This window comes from Rhopalosiphum padi, chromosome 1 (assembly GCF_020882245.1).
Source record: "Rhopalosiphum padi isolate XX-2018 chromosome 1, ASM2088224v1, whole genome shotgun sequence".
NCBI lineage: Eukaryota > Metazoa > Arthropoda > Insecta > Hemiptera > Aphididae > Rhopalosiphum > Rhopalosiphum padi.
Window position 1 is genome coordinate 45,079,014 of NC_083597.1, and position 12,828 is coordinate 45,091,841.

At 29.9% G+C, this 12,828-nt stretch overlaps 1 protein-coding gene across 1 annotated transcript in view; it reads left to right on the top strand.

Moving 5' to 3' along the window:
* The first annotated feature begins 838 nt into the window (after nt 1–838).
* LOC132923206 (death-associated protein kinase related-like) overlaps nt 839–12,828 on the top strand; it is a 56,796-nt gene continuing 44,806 nt past the window's right edge. The window contains exon 1 of the mRNA XM_060987063.1: nt 839–1,603. Coding sequence (XP_060843046.1) covers nt 1,440–1,603 — 164 coding nt within the window. The 5' untranslated portion in view covers nt 839–1,439. The remainder of the gene's footprint in view (nt 1,604–12,828) is intronic.

The window sequence follows — 12,828 nt, forward strand, 5'->3', positions numbered from 1 at the left end:
TTAAAAATATATTTATCAACTTCGTTAACCATTTAGTTACCAAGAGACTTAATAGAAAAAAAAATAAAGCTGTAATATGAGAAGATACCGATATATACTGATGAGGACAAAAAACAATTAAACTGTAAATAAAACTATATAGAATATAGATTATTACTACATGTTAGTTATTGATTTATTATTTGTTTTGAATACAAAATACGCACTTTTGAGTTTATATAAATAAATATTACAGTTATATACTATATTATTATGAGTTATAATATTTTATAAGTTTAATTTGCATTTATTTAATTGCAGTGTAGGTGTTGAACTTTGAATCAATCTGCAGATAGATAGCTTGGGATTGGTGCTATTAAAAAGGGGGAAAGTATCAAAATGCATGTGTGTAGAGGACAATCGAAGGGACAACGAGGGCTCGAATGAGCGTGACAAAACTACGTAAGTAAGGGGAAAATTTATTTTTACTACTACAATAATTACGGTGTGTTGATAATAATATTGTGCTACTAAAAAGTGAAAAAATTATAACAGAATGTGGTTGTGGTGAGAAGCTGGAGCAACATTACATCAAGGGCGTGAATGAGTGAGACGTAAGGGGAAAATATTTTTTACTGCTTACGTACAATAATTATGGCACGACGATAATAATATTGTACCGTCCGCTTTCGTGGTCTGCGAGCGGCGGGGGAAACAAGGAAAAAACCGTTGCGGGCGCCAGCTGTGTGGCGGTCCCCCCACCATCGCTGACATCACAACCCCACTGCTGGCAACACCGACACCGCATGGTTCGCGGCGGACGTTCTCGAGCGGACCGGCGCGAGGACCGCGTTCAACACCGCTCCACGGGGCCCAGACCAGTCGCGGCGGCCATTTGCGGATGCGTAGTCGGCGGTATCGGTTGTTCGTGTCGTTGTGTGTACGTGCGTGTGCAGTCCTCATCGAGTGCGACGCGAATATTCGTAATAATAATATTATATTTTTGTGTCGATATAAATGATATTATCATTCGTTTTTGATAACGCGGAAGATTTTTGATTTCATCGCCCTGGTTAATTTGTTGTACCGTCCGTTTTTCTCATCCGTACTATTACCCGATCTTCGGTCGACGACAATCTATAATATTATATCCGTTCATTGTAATCATCGTTATCGTTGTTGTCACCCCATAGAAGTATATTATGCGATTCTCGAAATTTTATTTTTGTATTTTATTAAAATTGATAACGGAAAATAAAATTTACAGTAACGTTTAATAATCCGTTTCGATTTGTGGCTGGTGTTTACGCATATTCTTTTTGTTTTCGGTTGAAACCGCCGACGGGTTGTGGTAATTTGTGTGCGAGTTATTTTTTTAAAAAAAATTTTATTTTTACTTACCTTACGGGTGGCGTCACCCGCACCCGCATTGTGCGCGTTTCCCACAATCGTGTGCCGGCATGAAGGAGGTGGTGTCCGTTAACCCGTCGCCGCCGCCGCAGCCGCAGCTGATAAGGGCCAAACAACCAGGATACTTGGACCTGACGGCCGAACAGATAGACAGACTCATCAGCAAGGATCCCATTGACAAGGATTACGACGTAGAAACTGAACCATTTGCCAGGTAAGATGTGAATTATATTTTAATACTTAATACCTTATTATTGCCCACCGAAAAATTTTTTTTGAGTTTTAAAATGCTGCGAAAAAACTGTAGAAAAGAAACTCGCCAAATGAAACAACTTAATACAATATAATGTCAATTGTTAGCCGTATTTTATCTGTGGATTGTATTTCATTTAATACTTATAAATAGTACCAACTAAAAAGCCTTTATAATATTAGGTACTATATTTTTATATAGGTTCTTTTGTACCTACCTACCTACCTACCGCCGTCCATTGGGTGAGAAACCGTTTTTTTTTGTGCACTTGCGCGTCGCCACACATATCAAAATGCAATAACAATAATAGGTAACTGTCGTTTCCGGCGACTTGGAATGATTTACTATATTATTATGACCAGATACTAATGTATACTGGTATAGATTATGATATTTTCTCCATGTGCATTACGCTTTGTATCATAGTGTGGGGTACTTTTTCAATGATATAATATCTGCATAATATACATAATATTATAGCCTTGAACATAACGTTCCTTTTGTAAGATTAATGCGAATTTTTATTATTATTTTTTTTACTATTATAATATCGCGTGAGTGGATTCGAAACACACGCATACTACACCTATGTGCGTTTCTGTGGTACTATACACGTTTGTAATAAAATTGATGAGGTTTAGCCCATTCATTGCTGTACCGTATATACCTACTGCAACGCTACAACTGCTGTTGTACGTTATGCTTTATGACTCATGCCGATTTACTCACACACTGGTCCGGCAGGTACAGTGCGGCGGCGGCGTGTCTTTATCGCGTTTGGGATAATAATATAATAGTGTAGGTATTACTACCTTCAGTGTTATTTATGTAGGAGGGGAGAAAAAACGGTTATTCTGACGATGAAACGTTGCACATTTTATCGCCGCAGCATGCGTGTTCTACCTACGCGTCTTTGGGGTGGTTAATTAAAACCTCAGAATTCGAATTTTATATTCGTAGATAATATTTACACACAATACTTATATGTACACACATACGTACATTTATATATATACATTTATATTTAAATACGGTTAATACATTTTTGAATTCAATTTATGTTAAACTTGTTTGTTTTTTTCCGTTGGCATTTATATTTTATTTCATTGTATACGTTATGTTATATTGTGTGTACTCGTATATCAAGCGGCCCCTATAATTGGTACTCGTAAATCTTCTTTGGAATTTCTATATAACCGCCATTACAAAAAAAAAATGAATAAAAGGGTGGGTGGCTGGCGTGTGATCGTAAAAGAGTGTATATAATAGTAGTATAATACATGATATAAGATTTGGTGTTATAAGTTCCGAATTAAAAGTATGATGCTATTGGTTATTCTTGACAAGTGCGCTCGTGTAGGTATCAAAACGATTGTAGCGCGTGACACTTGAGTGATCTGTGAGTAGTAAGAATTCTACATAGAGTTTACTGCAAAACAGCTAGCAGACACATGTCCATTATAATATTTATATGCTTTATATGTTATGGAATAAAATGTATTTTGTTTTAATATAACGGTGATGCATATTAGAAAATTTCATTAGAGTTCAAACTTCAAACTGATGACATCAAAATTACTTTTTATAAAATAATTATACATTACTATTCATTTGTATTTTACCAGAGTGTCATAAATGCATTTATAGTAAGTACAATACTATCAGAAATGTTAATTGTAATAGGTAACTATAGTATATTTAGGTATATATATAGCTTATAATATTAATCTTAGTTTATATTGTATAATAAGGTAAAATATGATGTGTAATTTTAAAAAACAAAATAAAACAATTAGAAGTTTATTAAACGATTATTTTCTGACGTTAACATAATAAATATATTTGTGTAGCGTCATGATTTTGGGTTGAAAATTTGTTTTAATATAGTCATTGTTCTTGTTATTTTATATTATCACGATTTTGAACTTTTTGAATGGGTACTTATTTAAATGATAATTGAATAAAATCTACATTTAAAGTGTTTACTTGAATTTTCATCACGATTTTTTAATTATTTACTATGCATAAAAATATATTTTATACTAAGCTTCCAAAGCATAGGTACCTACTTTTTACATAAAAAAATTAATTAGTTGTTCGTGTTAACTATATTACCTAAAGATAATGTAATATGCACGAGTGTTCCATTAGCTTTCATATTTTAAAAATGACGTCTAGATGCATTTAAAAGTCACACATATTTATAAACATATATTTTTATTTAATTATTCAATTTTATTTATTAATGTTTTGACCTCTATATATAATAATAGTTAATATGTACGCTATCTATAAGTCATTTCAATAAATTTCTAAATACCACTTGTAAAACTTTTTTATTTGTTTGCGAGTTCATAAAATGTTTAAAATGTTAAAATGTTTTCATGAACAGTCATTTTGAATCGACATTTAAATTTAATTAGTTTAAAGAATTAAAACAAATTATTGACTAAAACTGATTGCAGCAAGTACATTATTATTCATGGACATTCGTTGTAACTAGATAGGTATATATATATAATTGTTATTGGTTTTGTTTTTTAAAATAATTTTATTCGCCTTTTAGTTGGAAACCACATGAACACGCATGTCTGCATAAAAATCAGCTTATAAGTTATAAGTAATTTTTGTTTCTTACTGTTTGTTATCTACGCGGGAATAAAAATAAGTGCAGTCAGTGCATGAAGGTTCGGTGTATTTAGACGTTGGTTGTTCATGAGGTAGTTTTTTGAATATATGAGCTTTGTTATATTATTTTATTTCATATTGGTACCTACGTTTACCTCCGCAGGAATTATACTATTAATAATTATCTTATTATTTAACGCACGCGTATTCGTGATATAAAAACACTTGTTTTCACTCTGTATGAGCCATCGTATGCACATTATATTGTATAGGTACCATATGAGCAGACGAGTATTTTTTTTCAAACAATAATGGTATCGATTGGATTCGTGCAGCGCGCATCTCGCGTCGCATAGTGTCCGTCCTTGGCAAGGTCGCCGCTGTGCACACCGAGTTAGAGGAGGACACCCCGGCGCGGGCGCACTCCGCCACTGATTCCATTCGATCCCCCCGAAAGACGCTGCCACAGCAGCTATAGCCGTATTGCATATTATTTTCTGCCAACTCTCGTGTCGCCGTTGGTGGGAGAGATGTGTACGACGGAATGCCATCCGTCGTCGTGTGTATTTATTTGTGCGTGTCTGTTCGTATATTTGTGCTATGTGTGTGTGTACGGGTATGTTTGTTTGCGTGTGCGTGTTTCCTACGCGCAGATCGACTTAGCAACACGAGGAATGCGGTCCGCTCGGTGAAAGCACACGCGCCGCGCGTATATATTATTATTATATGCATCGTGGAGACAAAAAAAAGGGAAGAAAAAACTGGATGCTATAACGACTTCGTTTCACCGTCTTTGAACCCTCCTCCTATATCAGCTCCGCGAATCCGTCCTTAGATATTCGCAAATTATTATAAGTAACTATTCTCGGTGTACCTGTGTATCTATGTAAACATAAGTTATCACATCATTTTTTTTTAAACTTATTATTTTTCTATCTTAAATCTAACATAAATATCATCATCCTTTCGGCGATTTTCGATACCGCCATATGTCATCCACAGTATTGTTTGTAACTACGAACTGTGAATTTACAACGAAAAGCCCTATAGATAAATCATTCTATAATACTCGTGAAATATTGTGAATTTACATGTCTGGTAAAAGCATTGCAGTTTATATTGCAACGATGATTAGAATTAGTTCCAAAACAAACGTTATGCAATTATTGTGGTGTCATAAAAAACATTTAACTAGTTGCCTTATAACAGTTATAACACATTGTTGTATAAAAGATATCTATAGCTAGTTGTCGGCGCTATTATACTTTAAACGCTTACTTTATTATATTATTATTTGGTCTTAGAATTGCATAATTCGCATTCTTTATGAACAGCATAATACGATCTATCGCGTTTTTGGAAGATTCCCAATTCTGATCGTGTCTTTGATTAAATAAAAACGTCGCACTGCCTCCGCTGCAATTGATAATACTAAAATCAGTGTGACTTTCTAAACTCTCTTTCGACCGCATTCTGTTTGTTTTTTTTATCAATTTCCACGTGTTAACAAATGTTGTGGCCGCAGAGTTCCTTTTATTGATCTTGTAAATATAATTATATTATATTATTCTTTTAGGAGTTTAATTTATATTATAAAGTAAAGCATGGAATAAAAATATGTACTTTATTTAATTACATTTAAAATAGTCTATGTATAGTGTATACAAATATAATTTTAAACATTAGGCATAGTGTCGTAGTGAGATAAATTAAAAACACTAATATGGTAAGTAACACCTATAGCTATAGGCTATATTATAGTTCTGACATTTTATATAGGTAGTCCATACATTTTTTTATAATTTCCAATAACTAAATTAATACAGCTCAACAATTCGAAACGGCCTCCGAGTAAAAGGGGTTAAGTCCATTTTTGTTGAAAATGGGGTTATGTCACCGTACAATTCAAGTTGTAATTCTTAACAAATGGGTATAAGGGGTTATCTTAATCATTAATATGGCGATGTTATTATTAGAAAGAGAATTATGAGATAACACAAATATTATTGTCTAAAAGAAGGTTAGTTGACCAATCTCTTTTGACCATCGGTATAATTTATAGGAAATAATACAATATCAGTTTGTTTAAAATGAGATAAGTCGAGTTAACTCTTTTTACATTTGTTTTATTTTATGAAAAATATGATATATCTAGTTAACCTTTTTTACATTTAAGTGTTTCGCTTCATATAAAATAGTATTTAACCATATTATATCATTTAGTGGTTGGTTATTATATCTATTCTGTGATTATTCGCTGTTATTATCTTGATTTAAGATATCCTTAATAATATTATGTATTATCATACCTTATTCCCGCCAATAATAATATTAATAATTAAAAGGCTTATCAATTGTATTAGTTATATAAAATTAATTATTTAGGTATTTTAGGTTTTTGCTAGACAAATAACTGTACTGGAATAGAAAACAATTTTTCCGTTTATCGATCAAAAGTATTAAACGAGGTAATAAATATTATCTTCTATAAATAACAACAAAATCGTCAAAATTTACCATCGTCCCATCATAATATTATCGTATTTAAATGCTTTTCATTCCTTGTTAGTTGAACTTTGCAGGGGTTAAACTCTTATAACTTGGACGTAATAAAACTCGTCAAAGTTATTTACTCGAGTAGCTATTTAATAAAATATTACTGGTATATCATTATAATATGCAGAAACCCATTTTCTATAAATTCTATTGCCATCAACTGTGTTTAGAGGTCAGCTAGTAGTTTCGCTAATTATTAATTATACTTGTGCTTTATGGAAGTATATTTTCTTTTTGCCGGATATCACAGTAACTATACTACCTATAATGCTTTTGGATTTGTACTGTCGGTAAATTTCCTTGGTATTTTCGTTTAAATTAAACTTTACAGTTATATGTAACGAAACGTTATTGTAAAATTATGTATAGGCCCGCGGTGTACTTGAATAATACAGAAACCAGCTTTCAAAAACCTCAACTTCCGGTCAACGTTTGGGGCCGCCGGCCAGCGCAGTTAGCCAGGACATCAAACAGCAACCTGTGCAGCAGCGTGCACTTTTATCTTGTCTTAAACTCGTTTTCTTATGCTGATAAGTGATAATTATATACAATTTCCTTTGATAGACTAATATTTTACCTTAGATTTTACATATTACAAACATTATTATATGTAAAACTATAATAAGTATCAATGTTGAACGTGTGCCCGCAGTATGTATTTTAGTGTGTCTATACGAGAAAATTCAGTGACGATATAGGCAGTTCATTCATGACCTTGTTGACTCCCCCTCACGGCATTTCCGGTAAACGGAAATTCAGCAGATGTTCTGTTTGCTTGAAATTTTTTTAACCAATGACTCTCATCCCTATATGACATATATAGAATTAACATATTATTATGCGAATCGTCACAAGACAAATAGAAAAAGAATAATAATGTATTTAAAACAATAGCTTATTTTTATTTAAGTCGTTTATCATCGAATTCCCAAGTTTTTATTGAATGGCCTAATAGAATAATTGAACGCTAACGTTTGCATAAATACATTTTTTAGTTAATGAGCATTAATATTCTCCGTATGTATGTTACGTTTATATGAAATAAATACTGTTTTATACGTATAGTTTAATCCTAAGTATAATATATTGGTAAATTTTATTTCTGAAGTTCCCAGAAATGGTTGAATATAATATTATTGTACACGTTCATTATTATATTATTATTTTTTATTTAATCAATTCAACAAAGTTAATAAAATATACAATTTAAACTTATATAGTATATATAAGACTTGATTACATCCTCTCTTTAAGCAATCTGGTGGTGAGGGGAGTCTCTTAACATAAATATTATAACAGAAACAAATTTGTTTTTATAATTACTACAAAAACTAAGAATAACAACATGATAACAAGACATTACAATTAATTAGAGTATTAACAAATAGGAAAAAAAGAAAGAGAAAAAAAATTAACAAACATTTGGTAATAATAATCAGTAATAGCGTTTATGAAATATAATTTGTTTAACCTTAGACTTAAATAGTTTTTTGTCTGTAATTGATTGGGCTTCTTTAGGTAGATTATTAAATATTAACATGATGGCTCTATGAATATAATAATTCTGCAAAGCTGCAGTATTGTATTTAGGGATTTTATTGTTTACATTTATTAATTAGCCACTCTTGGTATTATATTATTAATGTAATTACTATTGCTATCTTTTTAACGTTTAGATAACGGATATATTCAACGTACTTAATCGTTAGTGTCCCAGTTTTGTACATTTATTTTTATAATTCTATGTACACGAATTTTTTGCCACGAAAATCAGTCGCGTCCCCGTTAAATTGATACGGTTGACGACAGATGATAAATCCATTTTGGGTCTGTATCCAATTAGACAATAAGATGCGGCTAAAGGAAACCCGGTATAATCTGTATATATTTGAGTAATGCGGTATCGTCGTAGAATAAGACCATTTTTATTATCGATTAATTGTACAGAACTAACAAAGGTATTAACAATAATTTTGACTATAACAGTTAAGTACATAATATTATTGTATATAGTATTTATAAGTTACATATAAATTCGTAAAATCAAACATGCTGCTTAAATAACCAATTCTATATCCTAAAATAATATATGCATTTTATACGTTATATATAATAAGATATAGAAAAAACGAAGGTTTACAATTTTTAAAACTGACAAGGCTTCACATTTACTTATAAGTGTAACTAGTTATTCTGATTTTTACTATTCTGTTATGAGTTTTTGATGCTTAGTTTATATTTAAAAATAATTAGTTTACCAACTAACTTATTGTCGTTTAAACAATAACGTATAAACCTGTATTAATGTTGAACGATGTTTATTTGTATATCGTATTTCTTAAGCTATGCTAAAATATTTAAGTAATTAGGTACTTATGTAATTTGTTAGTGGAATTAACTTTGTATGATTTTTCAGAGATTACTTTTAACTGTTTAGTTTTTATTATTTCACATTTTTACGCATATACGTAAAGTTTCTACCTAGTTACTATTTATGAATACAATTAAACAAATTACTCAGATTTGAAATAAGGGCGTTGTAAATTAATTTAAATTTATATACATTAAAATATGTTTTATACGTTAAAGTACGGTTTTATAGTGATCACTGTTCATAATAATGTAATGTTCTTCAAATGACGTTTAATTTTCGATAACAATACTGTGTGAAATATTATATAATGTTTGTTTTAGTATAATTTAAATTTCAACGAACACCACAAGCTACTATGAGCTCTTTTGATGGTAATTATTTAAAATATCCATAGAAATATTGCATGAAAATAACATTTACCTAGTTAGGTTACTTGTCATACGCATTTAAAAGGTATAAAATAAAATTAAAATAAAATAAATAAAATTATGTTGAAACTTGCGGTGTAAGTCCTAATCCATCCATTACCATTTGTATAATATTATTTATTACGTTTTATTCCTCCTACACATTTTTCTAACTGTTAAAATAGCCCCGAGAAGGATTGTTTTATTAATATGTTTTGCTGTATTGTGTAAAACTGTTTATCTATTGATCCTTAACCGTGATGTATATATATATATATTATATATAGTTAAATAAAATATTTTTCGTCTCTAATTTTTTTAGAACAGGTTTTGGGTTCATGCTTAAGCGTTTTTATCCTTTTCTCAATGCAACGGCCTTGTTTATATATATATATATTCGCTCGTGTTTATATCACTATTTAAACTCACCGATCAACAATCATTATCCGATCATTTGTCTGATAATTGTGTGTGCGTCCGCGTGGAAAAGAATACCGTTCGCTGGCCTGTCGAATTGCCATTTTCTTATAGTCCTTTTGTTTGGAAACGGTGATAGCAATTAAGAACACCCAAGAATAATATACCTTTAGTAGCATGCCCGTGATACCGGAATAGTTTATATTTTTTAAAACAAAGATTAAAGGTTAAATTCTATTGTTATAATTAAAAATAAATACTAATTTTTACATAGAATATTAAAAACAAGATATTAACTATAAGATTTTTTTGTGAAAGTCAATTTTTATCAATTACAAACCAATGACTGTTATTAAATTACTATTAAAACTTACATTAGTTTACATTAGTGTTGAAAATTTGATTGAAAATATTTAAATTTTACTTTTTATTTTTAAGATAATAAATTAATATATTTTTTTTTTAAATTTGAAGAAGAGTATTTGCTCGAGTATTTGGTGAGCGTTTCTGTTGTTAATAGAATATCTCAAGGTGTGTGGATCATTACATTCATATGTAATATCTGAAAATCAAAACTTCCCCGAGGTCTTTGAATTTAAATGCATATTATTACCTACTCAGTTATCATGATATAATTTTCATATTTCAATCAATCCCTAAGGTATAAAACAACAATTTCTTATTAAAAAAAAATATATTTATGTATTTTAATAAGAATGAAGTATATTCTGTTTAGTTGATTGTATCGTCCAATAGTTAACAAATAAAAGATTTTTAATTTGATTACAAGTACCTATAATTGAAATGAATTATCGAGTTGCTGTTGAACAATGAAACTCTTTATAATTTTGTCTAAAAATATGATGTACCTACATCATATAACGTTTCTTAATGTAATTTATAACGAAATGCAAATATCGAAGCAAATATATACTATGCATAGTTTATTAAACAAAAACTAAGCACTTTTTTATGATATCATTTCGTAGAGTTAGTCATGCCAATAATGTTTAGGTAAATCAACACTGAATTGAAAATAAAAATAATAATTCAAATTCAAAACCAAGTGACTCTTATGTTTAGTGTTTACATGTATATATAGTGTGTATATAATAGTATATCATACGCAGTATATTAGGTACATATTATATTATTTTTTACTTACACATGTTAAATTGTGTTTAAAAACAGTTAAAATCCCATGTGCCTTCGCCCCGCTATCGTTGATAGACGGTAGAAAAATTCGTGAATCGTGCCAAGGAATCCAGTGTATTTTCGACCGTGACGGTCATTATCCCACACCTCTTAGACGAGTATACGTATAAAGAGAAGAGGTCACTGGAGAACTGTTCCTTATCCTACGAACTTATAGTTCTCCGCCTACGCAACTGGTGTCCGTACAAGTACTGTAATAATTTTGAATGACAAATATTTAACCTATTGTTAATATAGGTATTTAGTACTAATGTACAGTTTTATAACCTATACACATGTAATAGCGTAGAATAATAGAATACATTTTTTTTCTTATTTTGTGTCTATATTTACATTTGCGATTTGTAAACCAAATAATATAACATCGATGTCGATTTTATTTGTGGTTTTGATAAAATAAAATAATAAAATTAGGTAATACTGTGAATTCTTTAGTATAAAGTTTACTACTATAATCTGCCTCAGTTTTTTTTTTTTTACAAATTGTATGTTGAGTTTACAAAATATATCATAATAATGATATTAACAATAATAATAATAATAATAATTCAATTAAAATCGAAATAGTTATGTTTTCTATACTCATCGATAGTCATGTGTAAATATGTATGTGTCTATAATTGCTGAGTTTCATAATTCAAAATTTAAATTAGTCAATTTCAACTCGTCCTTATTCCTGTCTTTGCACCAGTGTTTTCTTTTTATATAATTATAAATTTAGGGATATTAAGCTAATATTAAATTGATGTAATGAGGAGGGCAAATTTTGTTCATTGAAAGAGACATGACTTTTTATAACCTTAAGTATTGTAGAGAAATTTTATAAAATATTAATTTGTTATACAATAAGTACGTCACTGTGCTGCATATGTATACACGATATATATAAATACATTTTTAATTCTCTGACAAAATTGGATTAAGTAGTAGTTAGTAGCTACGTTTTAAAATCCGCTTATACCACATATAAATAATTCGTGTTATTCAAATTGACAGTTATAGTTGTAGTAGTAAAAGTAGACAGTAGTAATAATAGTAATAATACATAATAGTTGTGGACTGTGTTAAACACGCGTGTCGACAAATCCGTCTAAACTTATTTGTTTTAATCGTACAAAACAGCCTTATTCCCTCCTCTTAGATTTAAATTTTTAAATATTCTATACTTAGGTCATACGTATACTTTTTTGTAAGTATTCTGGAATAATAACTGTTTATCTCATTCAAAATTTTAACACCAATTACAAATATCGCAAAACCACAATATTAACTGTTTCGTTGTACTGTTTTATCTCTGTATAAATTATATTATTATAATAAGTAATAATTTTTTCTGGTTATCATCGTCATTGTTATTGATGACGTCAATAATGTATGGTTAAGGATTAAGTGGAAAAAATAATATTCAGAAAAAAGTGGATGATTCGTTTTATGTCAATTTAAAGCCTCAATAAAATTGTTATCGTTAATTATTGTTATTATAATGTTGACATTTTGAAATAATTACGCTATCGAGAATTGTGTGTGATGGGATTAGTAAGAGTTCATTAATTTTTGTTGCTAACAGTTTATAAGTGGACGTTGAATAT